This window comes from Microcebus murinus, chromosome 2, assembly GCF_040939455.1.
Source record: "Microcebus murinus isolate Inina chromosome 2, M.murinus_Inina_mat1.0, whole genome shotgun sequence".
Classification (NCBI taxonomy): domain Eukaryota; kingdom Metazoa; phylum Chordata; class Mammalia; order Primates; family Cheirogaleidae; genus Microcebus; species Microcebus murinus.
In genome coordinates, this window is record NC_134105.1 from 102,002,702 (window position 1) to 102,023,148 (window position 20,447).

Here is a 20,447-nt window from a genome sequence, read left to right on the forward strand (position 1 = left end):
GCCAGAGAATGTGGGGTGATAAGAAGAGGCTTCAGAATCTCAGATTAGGAAAAAGGAGGAGAGGAAGTTAAAACAGCTGTGATCGATCCAGGGCTGCTTTCCTAGAAAGATGGGGAAGGGGCAAGTTCAGAGGAGTTAAACTTCAGGAGCTGGGGGAGGAGGTGGAGACCAAGGGTCAGCAGTGAGCCAGCTTTTCTGCTCCTAGCGACAATGAGCCTCCAATCGCCAGGGTTCCGGAGTCTTCACTGCAGCCTCATTTCACCAGTGTGATTTGGAGGGACCCTGGGAGGCGGTGGGACAGCCAAGGGCGTGATTAGCCATGGCTCTCTATTCTCATGACAAGGGCTGGAATTGAGCTGGGAGCTCTGGAGTCACACAACAATCGCTACTCGATGATGCTGTGATGAGGTCACAGGTGATGCTGGTCCCTGCCCCCAGCCCAGCTTCCTCACAGCACAGCAAAGGAACCGGAGGGAAAATCCACCTTCCCGGCACAGCCGTACCATCCACCTCACTCACTCGACTACTTGTCAAGTTCGTTACCAACACAAAGGGGTGAGTTGCATTTGGACAACTGGAAATGGCCACTCTTTTATGGCTCCTGCCCTGGGAGTGACCTGCAGCACCCTAGCCACTGAGCAGGGATGGGAAGGTTATATTTGAGTGCAAGTTTTCTGTCAATTTCAGTAGCAAGAACTGGGGTGTGTTTCACCTTGGAAAAGACTTTTAACAACTTTAGAGTCCAGTTTAATCATCTGCCTCCCTGGAGAGTCAAACTGATTTTAAAATTCAATTAGAGGTTCTATTTTTATGTTATTAAAGGAAATCAAAGGTGTGCCAATTAGATCCAACTTGAAGTATTGTCAGGGACTAAAAGGACCTGCCCATATCTAGAAGTTAAACTGTCCATACAGAAAGATCTAGCTCAGAGCAAAACTCAACAGAGGAGAAAAAGAATTCCCTTCTGAAAGTCATATTTTGTGGCTCTAGCATTCATATTTTCAGAGCAATTAAAATTTCCCAGTTCATCTCTTCCTCTCCTGGTTTCTCCCCTTGCATCATCTGGCAGAATGCAGACAGAGATGATGGAGGGGCAGTTGTAGAGAAGTCCATGGGAACTCAGTCATGGCAGGGATCCAGTTACCCTCCGTTTCCAAGTCCTTGAGTGAAGAATGCAATTCTCAAGGCTTGGGGGACTTAGGTAGGACACAGGACTGAAAGTGTCCTGGGTCCCTAAGTCTGCTAATATACCTCCCATCTATCTCCAGAGAGGTAGTGACCAGAGGCAAGTGACCTTAAAGGAGTTCATTGAAACCTTTGGATGCCTCAAGCAGTCTGACTAAACTTAAAGACTTCTTGAAATATTGTTTTTGTATAAAATAAATGAAACATATGGAGTGACAGAAGATGCCAACCATACTGTGGTTCCAATGGTCAGGAGTGTGGAGGAGGCCCCCTGGGTTAAGAACTCCTGCTAGAGTCTACAGAATGCAAAATAGGGATATGTGATGAGAGAACAGAGTAAGAACAGAGAGTTGAGGAAATGCTGTCACAACCCATACAAGGACAGGGACAGCCCTAAATAAGAAGATGATCTAGAGCCTGAAATGTCCTAGGAAAGGCTTTCTTAAGAAGAAAGATGGGCAAAAGATGTGATCAAGAAGCCTATATGAATCCTCTCCCACCTGCAGCCTATCTCATATTTCTTTGCAGGGCTCAGATAATCAAGAAACAATGTCGAGTGACAATAAAAATAAGTCTAGTGAGCCTAAAAATGAGCCCAGGAACTGCGATCCCAGGTGTGAACAAAGGTGTGAGGCCAAATGCCAGCCCAGCTGTTTGAAGAAGCTCCTGCAACGCTGCGCTGAGAAGTGCCCACGGGACAAGTGCCCGCCACCGTGCCCCCCACCATGCCCACCATGCCCATGCCCCCCACCATGCCCCCCACCGTGTCCCCCATGCCCAATACCCTGCCCTCCCAAGCCCTGCACCAAACCTTGTCCTCCGAAGTGCCCACCTCCCTGTCCACCTCCCTGTCCACCTCCGTGTCCACCTCCGTGTCCGCCCTGCCCGCCTCCCTGCCCACCGTGAGGCACTGTGGGCACCACGCAAGCCCTCCACCGCCGCCAGCTCCACCATGTGCAACACCCTGGGGCTGAGAACTGAGACCATGAACTGACAAGTAAACGTGTTCCTTTGCTGTGCAAGACATCCGGTGTTTCGGTGGCTTTTGGTTTATTGTCTTGTTTTCCAGCACGAAACCATCTATAGACAATCCCCAGGAAGTGAGACCAGAACCCTTCCCTATCCATGACTTTAAGGACTGGCTTTCCCTCTGACTCCTCCTGCTGCTTAGAGGGGTGGGGGCTGTCTTCTGAACCGTGTCCCCAGGAAACGCAGGCCTTGCTAGAGCAAAGCTGGAGAGATCCGTAAATATGGCTACAGCTGTTCAAAGTGTCCAACCCCAGGAAGCGGGAGGGAGAGGGTACGAGAGGAAGAGGAGGGGACATTGTGGAGAGAGTCCACATTAATTCACAAAAGGGAATTTATCAGTTCATATTGCTGAGAAGGATATTGGGGCGGGGAAGAGAATTAAAGAGAGAACAGTAGGAACCTGAAAGTGTGGGCCTGCCCCCACTATCTCAGTGTCCCTCCTCTCTGCCAGCCTCCACTACCCCTCGAGCTGTGTGTCCCTTCCTCTCCTAGTGCCCCTTTGATGTGCAAAGGTCCTTGGCCAGCTATACACTCAGTTTGTTGACAGTTTGGGCAGAAGGACACTTCTGTTATCTCCAGGAAAGGAACCCAACTGCCTAGATGGTCATGAGCCCACCCCAGTGGCCAAGCAGATGACAGAGCCTTGTCACATAGACAAAACCAGTCATGAGTTATTATAGTCCACAGCACCCAATGGGAAACAGGGCCAGGAGTCTCTGCTGTCACAGTAAGAGGTCCTGAAGGAGGCCAAGTCCGGGAGGGCTCCCTATGGGATCATGGCACATAACCAGCTTTCCGTCCTTCTGAGCCTGGGAGCAGGACAGCAAAGAGGGAGGCAAGTCCTGACAGTCCAAAATGTGCCAACAAAAGACACCTGGGACCCCCGCCATACTGAGGTCACATCATCGCTAATGCAGAAGCAGACTCTTAGAATAAGAACACAGGAGCTAGGCAAGGCCTTTAAGGTGCCACCCCTTGTTTCCCAGACGTGACATGAGGAAGCTTTGGGGACTCAGGGTCTCCTGGCAGGGATGGGAGCTGGGCACTGAGGTTCTCATAGTCTAGACTCTGGCAAACCGGTGGCCGCTGAACAGTGGTGTATTTCACTGGGGACTGTGGCCAACAATTTAAATATCTAGAAAGACTTGACTAAATGAGCTTGAACCTATTACTTGTTGAAACATTATGCAGTCATTAAAATGAATTAAAGAGGATAAAAGTAAGGCCCCAATTGAACATACAGCAAAAAGCAATCATCTTTAACCAAAAGCTTCCATGAATAATAACGATAATCATAAGAGAAAGAAATCTGTGGACATTTCTGTTATTTCAGGACAATGGGGTTATGGGTAACCAGTAAAGTATTTTTATTTTCACTGGCTTCTGGAATTTCATTAATGTGCTTTCCATTGTTTTATAATAGGGTAAAAAAGAAATAATCATGAGGTAATAATTCATGAAATAATAATGAATACTTCAGAGATACCCAAAGTATTTTCTTTTACTCAATGTACCAAAAAAAAAGGAAGTTGTAGGGATCTCGCCTCATGTAGAGGGGACCTCACCCCAGTGCCTTCCGTCAAGGCGTAGGGGCTCAGCCCAGGCCAAGTGGCTCCATGGGAGTGTGAGTCAGGGGCTGTGCCTCCAGGCGGCTCTGAGAACTCTGGGCACAGACTGGGAAGAGGCCAGCTCTGAGAACACGAAACCATCCATTGCCAATTTAATTCTCCTTTCTCCCCTGTAAATGAAACCAAAGATAGACATCTCTTAATGGCTACTTTCCCAGCAAAGAGCTGGATCAAAGGCAATCCTGGGAGATGGCTAGAATGTGATGATGGCTCCATTTCCGTGAAGAACGCCATAATTACCGCCAGCCCCCACGGCAGTCACGGGGCTCTGCCCCACACGGTAGAGGGTTGTATAAATAAGCAGCACCTGAAGTCTGGCATCACGAGCACCTGTGCAGCGCCAGGCTCGATGGCTCCCAGATAAGGAGATGGAGCAGTGCCAGGGCTTCTCCTCTCATGGCAAAGCAGCTCTGAGAGGTAACGAAAGGAGCCTCTGTCACAGACACTCTTGCCTTGTGCCTTCTCCAGAAAGTACAGCTGGCCTTGGAAAGCGGCTTCTATGCAGTCCCAAAGCAGGCCCGGGGGTGCAGGGGGGTGACTGGCCAAGGGGTGGGCCAGTGCCACGAGAGAGAGGGCTGGACACAGAATCATGGAGCATCTGGCTTTGAGGCTGGAGGGAGGGAACCTCTGAGATCACTTTCTGGCATCCCCCACCTCTACGTGTGAATGACAACCGGGAGATGGCAGGAAGTAACCGGCCACCAAACCTGCCCTATTTTTCCAGTGCTGCTTCCACGTGCCCGCATGTTGAACACGCGCACAGTCACATTCTGCAAGGCTTTATTGATGCTAAGTCATATCAGCTTCTATGTCACAGCTGTTGATGTCAGCAAATAAACAGATCAGTAAATACATTAAGTCATTTGCCAACCACATAAAGACTCTGAGATACAAACTGATCGTAAAATGCATACCAGGATATTTTCAGCTGCAGCTGTCTTCCAGGTGTGTGAAACCTCAGATGTCTCATCTCTAGGGCTATGTGCACTCTCCCAGCCTCGAACGAAAGTCTGCTCGGGCCCAGAAGTCCTCGCTTTTCCCACCAGAAATGCCCTCATCCTCTCTCCCCTAGACCACTCAACCCTCCTAACTGGCATTTGAAGTTCATCTTACTCCAGTCCTCATTCCAGTGGAAGATGGCCAAGACAGTCTTGCTAAAACTCGAATTTATACATGGCACTCTTGCTTTAAACCCTTAAGAGTCTCCCCTTTGCCTAGAGAGCAGCTCAAATGACAACCTGCTGTACGAAAGTCTTCAAGATCTGCTCCCTGCCTCCTTCCCTAGCCTATTGTGTCATTTCTCCACCTCCTTCTAGAACTCTGCAGCCCAGGAACAGGTAACTGCTGGCATTTCCGGGCACTCAGCAGAGTGTCTCCACTTTTCGTGACTTTACACTCACTTCTCTATCATTCTTCCCTCCTCCCCTGAATGCTCCTCTGAGCCACCCACCTGGGCAAAATCCGCACCCTTTAACTCAACTCAGGGGTCACCTGCTCCAAGGATCCTCCCCCCTCCCCACCACATGCTGGTTAGATGCCCCTTTCTGTAGTCTCAGAGTATCATGCCTTCCTCTCCTGTGACACTTACCAGGCCATATTCTGGTCATTTGTTTATAATCTGACTCTCCCACTAGCCTGTAAGCTCTTTGAGAAGGGACAGCCAGGCACACACAGCAGGTATTCAATAATAATAAATGAGTGGATGCTCAGTGGCTTTGGTGGCATTGTTCCAAAGAGGAGGGGGCTGCTCTGGGCTGCACCCCATCCGTTGTGCTCCTTAACCTCATGGAATGGAGTCATCCCCAGAATGCAGCAGTGGACAGTGGGGAAGGGGGCTCAAAAGGGTGGCCTGGGGCTGAGAGAAGGTGGCCCTGGCCCTGCTCACAGTCCTGTCCTTGGCCACTTTCCCCCTTGGCCACAAGATGCAGATCCTGCCAGCCGTCCTTCTCACCAGGGCGACGCAGCCTCCTCAGAGCAGGTCTCTCGCCTTGGAGGCAGCGTGGGAAAGGCAAATGGTTGGACACCACACAGACCGGGGTTCAAAGTCAGCTCCGCACCAACCGGCTGCAAAGCCCGGCAAGTTGTTTCACCTCAGTGGGAGAAGGGGTCTGTCTCGGTGTCTTCACCCCAAGGATGAGAAGGAAAGTGTCACTAAGGGATGAGAGTGGGGTGATGAAGTGAGATAATTTGTGCCAAGCCCTTGGCATGAGAAACTGAACTTAGAAATCCAAGATGCCAATAAACCCCAGCACCTAGGTCCACACCCGTCATGACCCATCGCCTTCTACAGCAAGTCTTGCCATCTGCCGTGAGAAATAGTGGATTTGAGGGAGAAAAGGGGAGTCCCAGGAAAAGATGACAAATACCTCTGAAGCAGGTAGAGTTGGCCATCCATCCGCTCCATCCCATTCCCAAGGTGGGCCCACAGCAGGAACCAGAACGAGACCGTGTCACTGACTATCGGAGCTGCATGTGGCGTTAGTGTCTAGGCAAGGAAACTATGGTCCGGAGAGGAAAACAAGTGAAATCACAGTGAGCTGGTTGATAGAAGAGTCTCAGCTTTCTAATGCTGATTTAGGCCAAGACGAGCCAGAATTCAGACCCTAAAGGAAAGCCCTGGCTTGAGTACTTTGGTTACTTCACGTAACCAAAATGTTTATACCCCCATAATATTCTGAATTTAAAAAAAAAAAAGAAAAGAGAAGAAGTCAAAGACCAACAGCAAACCTAAACAATTTGGGAACATCGTTTCTCCCAGTGTCTGTGTTAGTGGCCTTTAACCTGGAGTCCCTGAACCCCCTGAGGAGGAAGGCATGTACATATGTGTATTTCATTATGTCCCCAAAGCTGCTAAGAATCGCTAGCTGGTCTACGTCTTTGTTGTCTTCCTAAAGCTTTTAAAGAATCCCCAATACAGTGGTCTCCTAAATGTTTTTCACATGGACCATTGCCCAGACCAGACACGGGTTCACCACGTAACAAGGACCTTAACATTTTTGCTCCTCAGTTTCCTTGTCTAAAGTAATGCAGCCAATAAATAGTTCTGTGTCTCCTGTGTAAAGCACGTGCTGAGGCTAAAACGAGGAGGTGGAATCAGGTGGCCTCTCAGATCCCTTCTGGCCCCAGGGGCTCGTGAACCACAGCCTCTCCCTGAATCTGCACCCTGATTCAGACTCCCTGTGTGCATGACGTGGGGGAAGGGAAGGGAGAGGTGTGGCGGGCTCTCCCCCAGGAATCCGCCAGCTCTCCAGAGGCACCTGCTCCCCAGCAAACGGGACAAGCCACATTCTGCACCATTCAGCTTTATCGGAGCCATTGCCCTGTAATATGCAGATGAGTGAATCAGAGGAGTCTAGGAACATTTATGATCTGAACAAAGGAGATAGTTGTTTGATGAGAATGGGGGAAAAATATGTCCTGCACACAACTGAGTCTCTTCTGCTGACCCTAATTATGCCCTGGCTCCCAGTAATGACAGCTCCAGAAGTCTAAAATCTTAAATCTCAAATGGCATTCAATCAGATTAGCCCCGATCTCGCTGGAGGGCTGGGAATGGTCAGAGGACCTACTCAGTCGTCTTATCTTAAGATTTGGGGTGGGACAATCGTCCCAAAGCTGTCTAAGCCATGGCCCCAGATACTGGACCACTAAAGTTGATTTTTGAGGGTTCAGACTTCAAATGCTCCCACTTTGCACCCAGGAAAAGACGAGCCTCCTAAAGTCACTCAGCCTCCTGGCTGGGCCACTGCCATATGCAGAGGACAGAAGACTGGGTATTCCTGTGGGCACATTATAACCTAATCAAGGAGTAAATGCCCACACACACATGCGTCCTCACACTACCAAGTCACGTAGATACCCAGGCTCATCATGCCTGATCACATTTATAGTATCACAGAATGTCACAGCTGGACTTTAACTGACTGAAAGTCTAACTTTCCTATTTTAAAGATGATGAAGCCGAGGCCAGAAAGGGTCAGGGATTTGCCTGAAGTCACACGTCTCGTTAGAGACAGAGCCAGGCACCCCTGGGCCTCCGTGCGGAACATTGTGCATCACAGAAGGCAGAAAAGCACAAGTCAGAGACCAAGGGGGACAGAGCAAAGAACATAAAACAAGGAGAACTGAAGAAGAATCAAGGAAGCCTTCATGGAGGAGGTGAGTCACAAACTGATCTAGTTTGCACTAATATTCCCTAAGTAGCTTGATGGCCCTGAGTATAGGAAGATACATTCTCTAATTTATTCCTCACAAGAAATCTGTGAAATAGTATTCTCCCTCCCCAAAAAGAGGAAATTGAGGCAGTGAGAGGCTAAGTCATGTATCCAATGTTGTACATTCTCTCTGTCTGCAGTCCCCAACCCCGACCCACCCATGGGCCGATCCAGTCCCAGTGTGTTAGGGACTGGGCTGCAGAGCTCTCCCCTCCCGCACCCCCGTGGAAAAATTGTCTTCCATGAAACTTAGGAACAGGGGGCACACAGCAGGAGGAGGCCGGCAGGCAATTGAGTGAAGTTTCATCTGTCTTTACAGCTGCTCCCTATCACTCACTCGCATCACTGCCTGAGCTCCTCCCAACCCCATTCGTGGAAAAATTATTTTCCATGAAACCAGTCCCTGGTGCCAAAAAGGTTGGGGACCACTGCTCTATGTGACAGTCAACCCCAGGTGGATGGGATCCTGAGTTCAGTTCTTTTCCCAGGCATCTCAGTGCCTCTTTTACCAAGAGCTGGGCTCCGACTGAGGGTGCTGACATGACAAGTAGGAATGTATTAAACTTAAACGAGGGACGGCTGAGATTTCACTTCTCCATCGGGGACTCCCCTCCTCCAGGGTCCCCAAGAGCTTCAGACACTGGGAAGGTGTATTCGTTTTCTACTGCTACTGTAACAAGTTACCACAAATTTAATGACTTAAAACAATAAACATGTATTATAGTATAGTTCTGGAGGTCAGCAATCTGACATGGGTCTCACTGGACTGAAAGTACCAGCAAGGCTCCATCTGTTTCTGGAGGCTCTGTGGGAAAAGCTGATTCTATGCCTTTCCCAGCTTCTAGAAGTTTCCCTCCTTGCTGGCTCAGGGTCTCCTTCCATATTCAAAGCCAGCAATGGCCAGTCAAGTATCTCTCATATCACATCACTCTGACACTGACTCTGCTTCTCCCCTTTTAAAAAGCCCTGTGATTACATTGGTCCCACCTGAATCATCTAGGATCATCTCCCTATTTTAAGGTCATCTGATTAGTAGTTTTGATTCCATGCACTACTTTCATTTGCTTTTGCCTAGTAACCTAACATACTCACAAATTCTATGGATTAGGTTGTGGACCTCTTTGGGAGGCCATTATCCTGCCTATCACAGGAGGACTTTGAGGTCAATTTCAAGAATGCTCCACTGTCATGAATTAACTCAATGATGGGCAGGGAGTCCTTTGAGAGGAATCAAAGTCTGGGCTGTCCTAACTGGGCTCACCCGCTCTGTGAAAACATGATTTGTTCTCCCCATTGTTCTGCATGTCCTTATTTAGTCTCCTTGTCCTTGGGCTTAATCAAAGCCACAGAAATGCATGTGGCATGAGCAAGGTCACCTCTTGCATTCTGCTGCAGGAAACTTCTGGAAATCTCAACCAAGCAGGTCTCCTCCCCCAATCTCTTACCTTTTCCATTCCTAAGTCAGCCTCAGTCCATCCTTTCATCTCACTTGGATCTCTGTATTTTGTCTCACTTGGATCTCTGTATTTCAGCAGCCTCTTTGCAAGGATTCCTTCCTCAAGGCCTCCTGGAATGCCCCTGCCCTCTTGGCCTGAGTAATCCCCACTGTCCAGTAAGTCATAGCACAGACACCTCCTCCCCCAGGAGTCTTCCACAACCTTCCACCCAAGACCAGTGAGGGGGCCTCCTTCTGGGGCATGGGGGCTTGCTGGCCCCCATCTTCTCTGTGAGACCATGAGCCACTGTACAAGGGAGAGAGCCTGACACCACATGGGGGCCATGAATGCCTGAAAGAATAAATTAATAAACTTAGTGATGGCAAATTCCTGCCTCCTAGGGACATATGAGTATTGCTTTGTCTCTTAAATAGCATTCCACAGAAAAGAGGAAGGAGACAAGGAGGGAGAGCAGAAATGGAAAGAGGAGAAATGGAAGGAGGAGAAATGGAAGGAGGAGTAAATGGAAGGAGAAGTAAAAAGAGGATAAAAAGAAGGAACAAGAGGAGCAAACCCTCCCCATCCTGCATCCAATCACCCAGCTCCCAGACTTCCCAAATGACCTTGCCACCAGCCTCTGTCTCCTACCAGGACACCACTGGGGCCCATGCTGGGTTCACATCAGTCCTCAACACACCAGTCTTAACGGCTGAAAATGCCACCTGGTCTCCCCAGCTCACCTTTTAAAACTTTTCAGGTATCACACATCCAAAGCTACATAAACATTTGAAGGCATTTCTGATTTTAGCCACATACCTTTCTTAGGAAATGACCTAAACCTACCTCTTCAAGTTAAGGTGGAGGGGGGGAGGGAAGAATCACCACATTTAAAGTCTCTGGAATTTGGTCACTATTAGCAAACAAACACAAAGCCACCAATTAATGGACTAGGAGCTTCTTTCAATATGAATATTTTCCCATTTTCAATTAAATGAGATCTCCCTCTATTCTCAGCTATCTCCCATATCCACCCTCTTCATCCCTTCATTAGTGCATCTAGTCCACCAATAATCATTTATCTGCTATCATCTTGCACTTACTATATCTACGGCATAGCCCCTACCCTCTAGGAACTTACAGCCCAGGAGAATAATAAGGTCTTGTACATAAATAACTGGAAGTCCTAATAGCAACAGTAAATGTCATATAAATAGCACAAACAATAGATACCACTGGAGTTCATAAACAAGTGGATTCATTTCTGGTTTAGAATAACCAGGAAAGGCTCTCAGAAGGTGGTGGACTTGAAGAATGCTTAGGATTTCAACAGGCACAGGATGGGCACACCAGGTAAAAGTGACAGCCCAAACTAAGCTGGAGAGGTAAAGAAAACTAGGGTGTGTTTGCTTTGAAACTTTTCCTTTCATCCCTGGCTTTTATTGAGTCCTAAGAAAATATTTTCTAGAAGGCAAGGAGACAGGTTAACTTTGTTCCTGCCTGTTCGTGGTCACTGTGGAAACTCTGAGGAACTCCACATTCAGAAGGCTGTCATAACCAAGGCTGACAAGGTGAGGATTGCCTGCCTTCTCCCTCCTCTCACTTCCCCTCCACCTCACTTCATTACCCAAGAGTGGCAAACGACTCCAACTTCCCTCAAGACCACCATGCAGGAAAATCACTCTCCCCAGGAGGCTGAAGGCCTTGGTCTGCTTGGGACCACAGCATGAGCCATCTTCCTTTGTGTCTGGAAGTGTGTGACCTTCCAGGCTCCAGGAAGAGGCATCCAGTGGAAATGTCTGAAACAGGCCATCCAAGCCTTGACCCAGACAGACCCCAGGCCTCAGGCAGAAAGTCTTCCCACTGGCAAAGACAAGGTGAGCACAGTAGATATTATCTCTCTCCACATCCTGAACCAGTTTGGGCAGACAAGGAGCCCCAACCATGGTTTAACAGACTGAGATAACATTTTATGAACATTCCCTTCCTGCTGCCTCTGATGAGAGAGATTTGAGAAGAGCCCCTCCCTGCTGAGGTCTGGTGAAGACCCAGAGCCCGAAGTGCAGTCTGATTAACAGGCATCCCAAGCAGTGACTCAAACCATCGGCAATTTTAGAGGAAGCTCGTTATGGTGACTCCACAATTAGGACCTCGGCCCACGTGGCCAGTCAGTCCTGTGGGAGGCTGGACCAAGCACTATATAAAAGTCCCCACCTCGCTGGGCTCCGCAATCCACGTCCTTTGCCGAGTGTTGTTGAAGATCAGGTAAGTGGGAACATCTGTGCCTGCCCTCCCTGTTGCTCTGTCTTTAGGAGGCCACTGTCCTGTTCCTCCCAGGACTGTACTTTCTACTGATTTTCAAGTGGTTTTCCATTTCTTGGGCCTCTGAAACTATCCTGTGCACTCTACCTAGTCTCTTGCACCTGATTTTCAAAAGGATTAGTCAAACAGATGAGAAGCAGAAGACCTATGTTAGGACTCGTGTTTGGGGCTATGGCTATGCAGACAAAGGCCATGAGAACGTCCCCACCTAGGAGACAGGTGTCAGAGGGAGCCACGGTAGGGATGGAAAACAGAAAGGAATAAAAAGCAGCTGTGATATGAGTTCTTAGATTCTAATAATCACTCACTCCTCCTTCCCCTCTCTCAACCCGTCATCCTCCACTTCCCAGCCTGGCGATTTTAATGTAGATAATTTCAAATCTTGTGCTTGTTTCAGATTCTGCAAATCATCCCAGGATGTCCTTTAGTGAGCAGCAGTGCAAGCAGCCATGCGTGCCCCCTCCATGCCTTCAAAAGGCCCAAGAGCAGTGCCAGGCGAAGGCTGAGGAGCTGTGCCTCCCCACGTGCCAGGACCCCTGCCAGGAGAAGGGCCCGGTGCAAGCTCAGGAGGTGTGTCTTCCTCAGTGCCAGGAGCTAAGCCAAGAAAACTGCCCACAGCAAAGCCAAGACCCTTGCCTACCTCAGTGCCAAGACCAATGTCCGCCTCAGCACGTAGAGCCATGCCAGGAGCCCTTCCAGACGAAATGTGTGGAGGCTTGCCCACAGAAGGTCCAGGAGAAGTGCTCACCCCCTGGCAAGGGAAAGTAGCTGCTCGTGTGCCGTCTGGGGTCAAGAAGACGGCCAACAGATGACACCCCAACCCCAGCCCACGCTCTGGTGACCTTCCTCTGCTGGTAGCTCTGTATGCAATGCACCTTCTTGCCTCCTGGCTGTCTCAGTATTCCAGGACTTGGTCTGTGTCTCTAAAGACAGTTCTCCCTGTTTGTCACCCACCTCTGTGAGGAAGAGTTGTTCTCAGCAGTCTGACGGAAGATCTTAAATGTAGGAATGGTGTGATTGCCAGGGGAGACAACAGGAGCCCAGCGCAGCTGCCTTGGGACAAAAACTCCCCCAGGCCTGAGTGTGTAACAGCCGAGGATGCCTTCATTCACCTTTCAGAGTGTCAGGCTCTCATTCAAGCCTCAAAACAAACTGAATTTCTATGGACTTTCCACCTGTCACCACCACCACCACCGGCATTGAGAAGAGGTGGTGGTATTGCAAAAGTCAAAAATTGGGTCATTTCGTCTCTGCATCCTAAAAAGAACAGCAAATGGTTAGACATTGAAATGTTCATTGTGCCTTTAGAAAATGAACCAAAAGTATGTAAATGATTGAATCTAAACGACCAATAAGATGAGACGACCAATAAGACCAATAAGATCTAAATGACCAAAGATGAGATGGATGTTGGGGTCCTTGTTAATCTTTGTGCTTGATAGCTGGCCTGCTGCGGGCCCTTAGTTTTCACCGTGTATGTTCTTTAGAGACGTGACCTGTGTCTGTGCGATCCAGGCTGGTCTGTTCTCCAGCTTTCTTGCCTTCTTCTCCCTGGTGAAGATAAAATACATAATAAAGCTGATCCTAAGGCAAATATCTGACTTGACGGGTGCTCTTTTCTCCTCACCATCCAACCGCCTGCTGTCCTTGTGACAACTGTCTTCTCCTTTTCGGGGGGAGGGGTGGGCAGGAGGACATAGAGCAGGAATGAAACACAGACCTCACAGGTGCATAGAACAGCAAGGCTGAAAGAGGCCTCCTGAAGGTCACGGGACCACCCCACCCACAAGGTATCACAGGTTCGCCGTGCACAACACTTGACATGGCAGAAAACCCAGGGGCTGGGACCTGCACACACTCAACACTTCAGGTCCAAGGTTCTTTCCACCACAGCCGCCTTCCTTGCTTTCCCGAGGAAAGGGCTGGAATGGGGAGGAGGGGAGTTGTGTGGAAGAGGGATCCCAAATCAACCCATGACGGCTACAAGTGTAGCATCTGTGTCAGAAGGAAGAACTAAGTATGTCTCTGAGATGGACACAGACTCCAGGACCAAATCTGTCTGTCTTGCCATCTGGCCTGGAGTCAGGAAAGCCAGGTAGCCTGGGTAGCAGCCAGCACCCTGCTGTCCCTCCCCCCATGAACGAAACACAGGCTGTGGCCTCTGGGTGCCATGAAAGGACTGGAGAAGCACAGGAATGACACGCAAGAGCCAACTTCCTCGGCAGTCCCTGACGTCTGGCCTGAGCCCAGAGGAAGCTGTGCCAAGGATCAGCCTCCGGAGGGGGCAGGGGGCTCCTTGCCCATTGCCCTGGTCCCCTCCCTCCTCAGTGTGTGTGAGGAGGAGGATGGCCAGGACAGCCCCTCCCTGAAGGCCGTATAGAGCCCTAAGTCTTAGCTGTTGGGCTGAAATGAGGGTCTTCCCCCACTAGGATTGCCCCAACCTCTCAATCTTAGAGATTTTCTAAGGTGAGAGAGAACTGAGGGATGACTTGGGGGGATATTTCAAGAAGCAGCCTGGAGCCATCGCACACTCACTGAGTCTGCAGGTGGCATGGGCCCAGCCCTGAGCTGCACGCACATTCTCTAAGGGGGTACTGACAGCAGCCTCAGGGAGCTGTTGCCCCTTTGTTTAGGAACTTGTCTGGCCTCATAAAGCCAGTAAGCAGCAAAGCCGGGATTCTAACCCAAGTCCCTCTGACTCCAGAACTGAGCTCTTTCTTGCATAACCAAAGTGCCGTGGCACACTGAAGAGATTTCCAGAAGCTGTTTTCTCATTCATTCATTCATCATCTCTAACAAATGCTCTCTGATCTCCTACCAGGTGCCAGGCACCACACCAGGTGAACCAGGAAGTATTGTCCCTGCACAGAGCCAGGAGCTGTCTTTTCTGCAGGTTACATGCACCACAGGCAACTTTGAAAATCTCCTGAATGGCTCAAGTCCCTGAACATCTCCATATGCCTGAATTACCATTCTCTTGCCTCCCTGCCTGGTTGAAATAAGTTTTCTCATTCTTTTTCCAATCTTGGAATAAACCAGCTGCTCCCCAGGGACCAGCTACTCCCCAGAGCCCCAGCTGCTCCCCAGGGACCAGCTGCTCCCCAGAGCCCCAGCCTGTAGAGAGGCCTTCCTGTCAGTGAAACTTCTGATTGGGCTGAGGGCAACTCACAGACCTGTCTCCAGCTTGGCTCCAGCCCAGGAAATGTCTTTGTTCTCCAGCACCAAAGATATGCACAGATTGGAGTCCAAGATCAGACACTCAGGTGCTGAGAAGAAGCACGAGATGAATGAGCAGGGACAGCCAGGGGTACCAGAGAGAGGAACAACGCACCGATTACAGGGCAGGCCTCGGCAGACTGGAAGGGGACAAGCTTGCAGAGCGCAGATAAGGGAGCAGCCATCCAGCAGTGAGCAGGCTCTCTTCTAGCACATCTCCTCCCGTCTAGAGGAGAAAATAGCTGAGGGAGCAGGACAGCTGTCCGCAAATATTTTGAGTGCCTTGATGAGGGAGGGATGAGATTTCTGTGAAGTACCAAAGGACAGAGTTGCAACCCACAGGCAGAACTTATGCATTTTGGTTCAGTTTAAGAAATTTCTTATAACAAAATCTGTTGGATGGTGGCAGGAGCTTCCTCTGGATGTGTTGTGTCCCGTGAATTAGAGGTAGGTGTGCAAGTGAGGAGGTGACAACCAGCTCCTCCCAACCCATCCAACTCCTGGGCAGAAGTGGGCCCGGGGACAAGCAGCCTCCCAGGGAAAGGAGATTCAGAAGACCTGACCTGTAGGTCAGGAGACAGGAAGTTCCATTGGCTTCTAGAACACTCCTGAAAGGTTCTTTGGGTGGCCCAGACTCCTGGAGACCAGCAGAGCATGACCACAGCTTGAAATAAAGGAAAGGAGGAGGACAAGTGAGTGATGGGAGGTGGCTCCCCTAGATATGAAGTTTTCTTAGTGTGTTTTTGAAGCCCACAAAGGCCTCAGCCTTGAGTAGCACCTTATAGCCATTCCTCACTGCCCTCCAATCCCATTTTCCCAGCTGGGGTCTAGCCTCTCTCCCCTTTATTCCTCCTTTCTTTCCATCTATACCTCCTTTCCTCTCCTACACTCAAATGATCCAACTGCTCTTCCACCCCACAACCCATTGCAGCCTCCTTTCTGCCTGCACCTGCCTGTCTCCAACCCAGGATTCTCCCGTTTATGCTTGTGAACCCACGGGTTACAAACTGGCCTCCTCCGGGAAGCCCTCCATGATGTCAAGCCCATTTCCTAAGTACCGCAGTGTGGGCTCGGGTGCTGCACTGTCCAAACAGCACTGCACTGATCCTGAGGATCTGTGGCCTTCTTACAGCTGACTGTGTGTGAATGACATGTGTCTCCTGTTAGCATGAGAGCCTCAGATGACAGCTTCTGGGCCTTGCCACGTTCTTGCCTGGTTTCACAGGCCCGCCACACTGAGGTCTGAGACACCTCACAGTCAGCCAACCAGCATGCCCCAGAGGCAGGGACAAAGGAGGGTGCTGGCCTCCAGAGTCACCCAGAAGGCCTCTTCTATTGACATGGTGACCAGTTCATCTTGGTTTGACTAGGACTGAAAGTCCTGAATTCTGGGAACCCCCTCAGTCCCACATAAACGTGGATGGTTGGTTGCCCTAACCAAGCACCTACAGGTACAAGACATGCTGCTTGGTGCTGGAGGAATTTACAGACTGTTCTGGAAAACTGTAAGCCACTGCTTACAGTTTACAGAAAACTTAGTGTCCACTGCCCGCCCCTCCGTACCCCCATTCTCCATGGTGTGTGTGTATGTGTTAGACAGGGGATACTAGATCAACAGTGGGGTGCCCAGGCTAGTCCTGTAGAAACGTGAACTGGCAGGTCCCGACCCAGACAGTAGCATAGTGGGGGACATCCCTCTGCACCTGGCTCCGCTGCCATCATTGACCGCAGGACACCTGGGCCCACGGGCTGCAGGTCTGGACTCGCCCACTCCTGCTCTTCCTTCTCTCCCACAGACACTGCCTCACACCCGGAGATGGCTGGAAGGCGAGGCGGCAGGCTGGCAGGGAGCTTCTCAGATCAAGCTGCACACCTCCCCCATTCCCAGCCGGTCTCACAACCAGCCTACCCTCCTCAGGAAGCCCCTGGGGACTCCTTTTCTCTTCCCAACAGCACCACCTACCGGCCTTCTGCAGACCATGCCCAGGCTAGCCTGTGTCAGAGAGCCGCGCACATTGCGGCCCCGACAACGCTCAGTGGGGTGGGGGCAAGGCCGCAGAGATGCAGCATCTAACGCTGTAAGGAGGAAGGCTATATGCGCAAGGCAAAGTTAAAGTACTCATGGGGTGGGAGCAATACACACGACGGATGGTTCCAGACATAGGCTCACTCAGGATTCACACTGCCAAGGTTCAAATCTACACTCTACCACTTCTACTCTTTCCTTAAAAAGACTGACTCAGAGACTTCCACTTGCCAAAGCCTGTTCCAAGCACTGAAGATATAGTGGAGAACCAGATACACAGAGTCCCTGCCTTCCCAGAGCTCACGTGATGGACGAAGACAGACAAAAAGCAACTCAGTAAATGCATAAATAAATAAGTGAGGCTGGGCGCGGTGGCTCACGCCTGTAATCCTAGCACTCTGGGAGGCCGAGGCGGGCGAATTGCTCCAGGTCAGGAGTTCGAGACCAGCCTGAGCAAGATTGAGACCCCGTCTCTACTATAAATAGAAAGAAATTAATTGGCCAACTAATATATATAGAAAAAATTAGCCAGGCATGGTGGCACATGCCTGTAGTCCCAGCTACTCAGGAGGCTGAGGCAGGAGGATTGCTTGAGCCCAGGAGTTTGAGGTTGCTGTGAGCTAGGTTGACGCCACGGCACTCACTCTAGCCTGGGCAACAAAGCGAGACTCTGTCTCAAAAAAAATAAAAATAAAAAATAAAAAAGTGAAGAAAATAAAGCAGGGTGACGAGAGAGTGGCAGTGGAGGGGGGATGCTCGTTAGCTTGGGTAGGCTGGAAAGGCCTGAGAAGGGGCTGTCCAAGTGGGAATGAACTATAGGACAGAGCCAGCCACGTGGGATCAGGGTGAGGGTTAGTACCAAGAGAACAGTAATTTTAATGGAAGTTGCAGCTCAGATTGCCTGTGGTGCCTCATTTCAGACCCTGCATTTGAAGGTGAAGGCTGACCGACTTTGAGTCCCTCCAAATGAATGTGAGGCACCTTGTGGTGTCAGCCATGGCTAAAGGGTGGAGGTGTTTCATCCCGAGATACGAAGACTTAGGGGTACGCAATGGCTGTCTTTAGACCTTTCAAATGCCAAAGAGAGAGGCAGTGGATTTATTCCTTGTGGTCCCAAAAGGTCTTCCATGGACCAATGAGTTCAGGGCACAGAAAAGCAGACTTCTGCTCATATCGGGAATAAAACAGCCCAGCAAATGAATCGGGCTGCTCACACAGTAGTGAGTTCACCATAACTGAAAGTATGCAATCAGAGGCCAAATGACTAGCTGAGAAGTTTATGAGGAATTAGGACTAGATTTGTTTTAAACTCTTGTAAGTCCAACCTACACTTGCATTTGAATTGCTTGCAGGTTAGCACAAGGCTTTGTTTCTCTCTGAAGGCAGTGAACCAGCCTTTGTAAGCCTGTGGCAGAAGGAACATCTGCCTCAGGACCCCAGGTCAGGAACATCACAACAGGGCAGGAGAAAACTGAGCCAGCCATGTGGGATCGGGGTGAGCGTTAGCACGGAGCGAACAGCAACTTTGAGGGAGGTCGCAGGTCAGATTGGCTCTGGTGTCTCTGGGTACAGAACAAGCGTCTGCCTCACTCAGGGCAGACCCTGCAAAGGTGGAAAGGGAAGGTCCTTACCTCTGCATCTGTTCCCCACTCCCTCTGCCCTGCAAAGCGCCAGCAGACAGAACTTCCTCCCCACACCGTGGTCTGAGAAAAAAGCAGTCTAAACAAACAGAGAAGATATCTCACTCTTCCCAAGTCTCAAAAGTGTTCATGTTGCACAACTTGGCAATAAAAATATTTCAGCCTGACCAATAAACATACAAAAAAGGTGCTCGACCTCATTCATCCAATGAGGATAAATGCAAATCAAAACCTCAGTGGAACACTACCATATACCAACTGGAGTGACTAAAATTTAAAAAGAATCACAGTGTTGGTGAGGTTGTGGAGTGCAAATTGGTACAACCACGTTGGAAAACCCTTCAGCAGCAATTACTAAAGCTGAATGTGTACATATCCAATGACTGAGCGGCTGCTCTCCTAGGCATATGCCCTGCATATGATCACCAAAAGTCAAATATTGGAATGTTGGAATATTAGTATCACTCATGATGGGCAAATATCGGAAACAACCGAAATGTCCACCGATGAATAAATCAATTGTGGTATATTCACACAATAGAATTCCACACAGCAATGTGTACGAATGATCTATAGCTGCACACAACAATATGGATGAATCTCACAAACAGAAATCAAGTGAGCAGAAAAAAAACAGATGCAGAAAAAAGCACTAGGGCGAATATATGAAATTGCCATTTATGGCAATCAGAAACTGTTCGTACGGGTCAACATGAAACATACCATATGGCTCTATTTATGACATTTATGTAAAGTACCCAAACTAGCAAAACAAATCTCTGTTGCAGAGATCAAGACAATGGCTCTGTGTGTGTTGGGTGTAGGATGGTAGCAATTAGAAAAGAGAAGGAGAGAGGCTTCTGCACCACTGATAATATTCTGTTTCTTGATCTGGGGTCTGCTTCCCAGGTTGTGTTCAGCTTGTGAAAATTCACTGAGCTGTGCACTTATGATACACGCACTTTTCTGAATGTATACTTTTAATACGGAGTTGAAAATTTCATTGGAGCTCATCGCATAATACAAATGCATTATTTAGAGACAATAAATGTGCACTAGCATCCTAACATAATGACTTAGAAAACAAACATAAGATATAGACATTTTAAAAGATGAGAATATAAAAATAAGGAAAAAGTGCCAATTTTTCTTCCTGGTCCCGATGGATGGTTTTATGCACCCTCAGTGAGCAAGCAGCTCCCTCTAGAGGCTTTCCATGATGGAGTCCCGAGTTACTTAATGGCTGCATGACCTTAGGTAAATGTTCCAGCCTCAGCTTCTGCATTTGTGAAATTGAACTGATGATTGCTCCTCCACACCCTTCCTAGATCGCTGCCCTCAGGACCAAATGAGATATTTGATATTCATTGAAATACGAAGGGTTAATAAGATCACTACTTACTATTTTTTTTTTATTTCGGCATATTATGGGGGTACAGATTTTAAGGTTTCAATAAATCCCCATTCCCCCCTCCCCCCACAAGTCTGAGTCTCCAGCATGACCATCCCCCAGATGGTGCACATCTCACTCATTATGTATGTATATACCCGCCCCCCTCCCCCCTCCCCCCTGCCCAATACCCTATTACTGTAGTACCTATGTGTCCACTTAGGTGCTGCTCAGTTAATACCAGTTTGCTGGTGAGTACATGTGGTGCTTGTTTTTCCATTCTTGGGATACTTCACTTAGTAATATGGGTTCCAGCTCTAACCAGGAAAATATAAGATGTGCTATATCACCGTTGTTTCTTAAA

General features: G+C 49.2%; 3 protein-coding genes across 4 annotated transcripts in view; all 3 read left to right on the forward strand.

The window, feature by feature from the left end:
* Positions 1-20,447, forward strand: part of S100A9 (S100 calcium binding protein A9) — a 442,604-nt gene that overhangs the window by 304,148 nt on the left and 118,009 nt on the right. The window lies entirely within an intron of this gene.
* LELP1 (late cornified envelope like proline rich 1) lies at positions 427-2,211 on the forward strand. The gene is made up of 2 exons (XM_012791291.3): positions 427-555; positions 1,714-2,211. Exon 2 carries the CDS (start codon positions 1,735-1,737, stop codon positions 2,089-2,091), a length of 357 nt encoding a protein of 118 aa, XP_012646745.1. The 5' UTR covers positions 427-555; positions 1,714-1,734; the 3' UTR covers positions 2,092-2,211.
* On the forward strand, positions 12,229-12,579 carry PRR9 (proline rich 9). The gene has a single exon (XM_075992894.1). It carries the CDS (start codon positions 12,229-12,231, stop codon positions 12,577-12,579), a length of 351 nt encoding a protein of 116 aa, XP_075849009.1.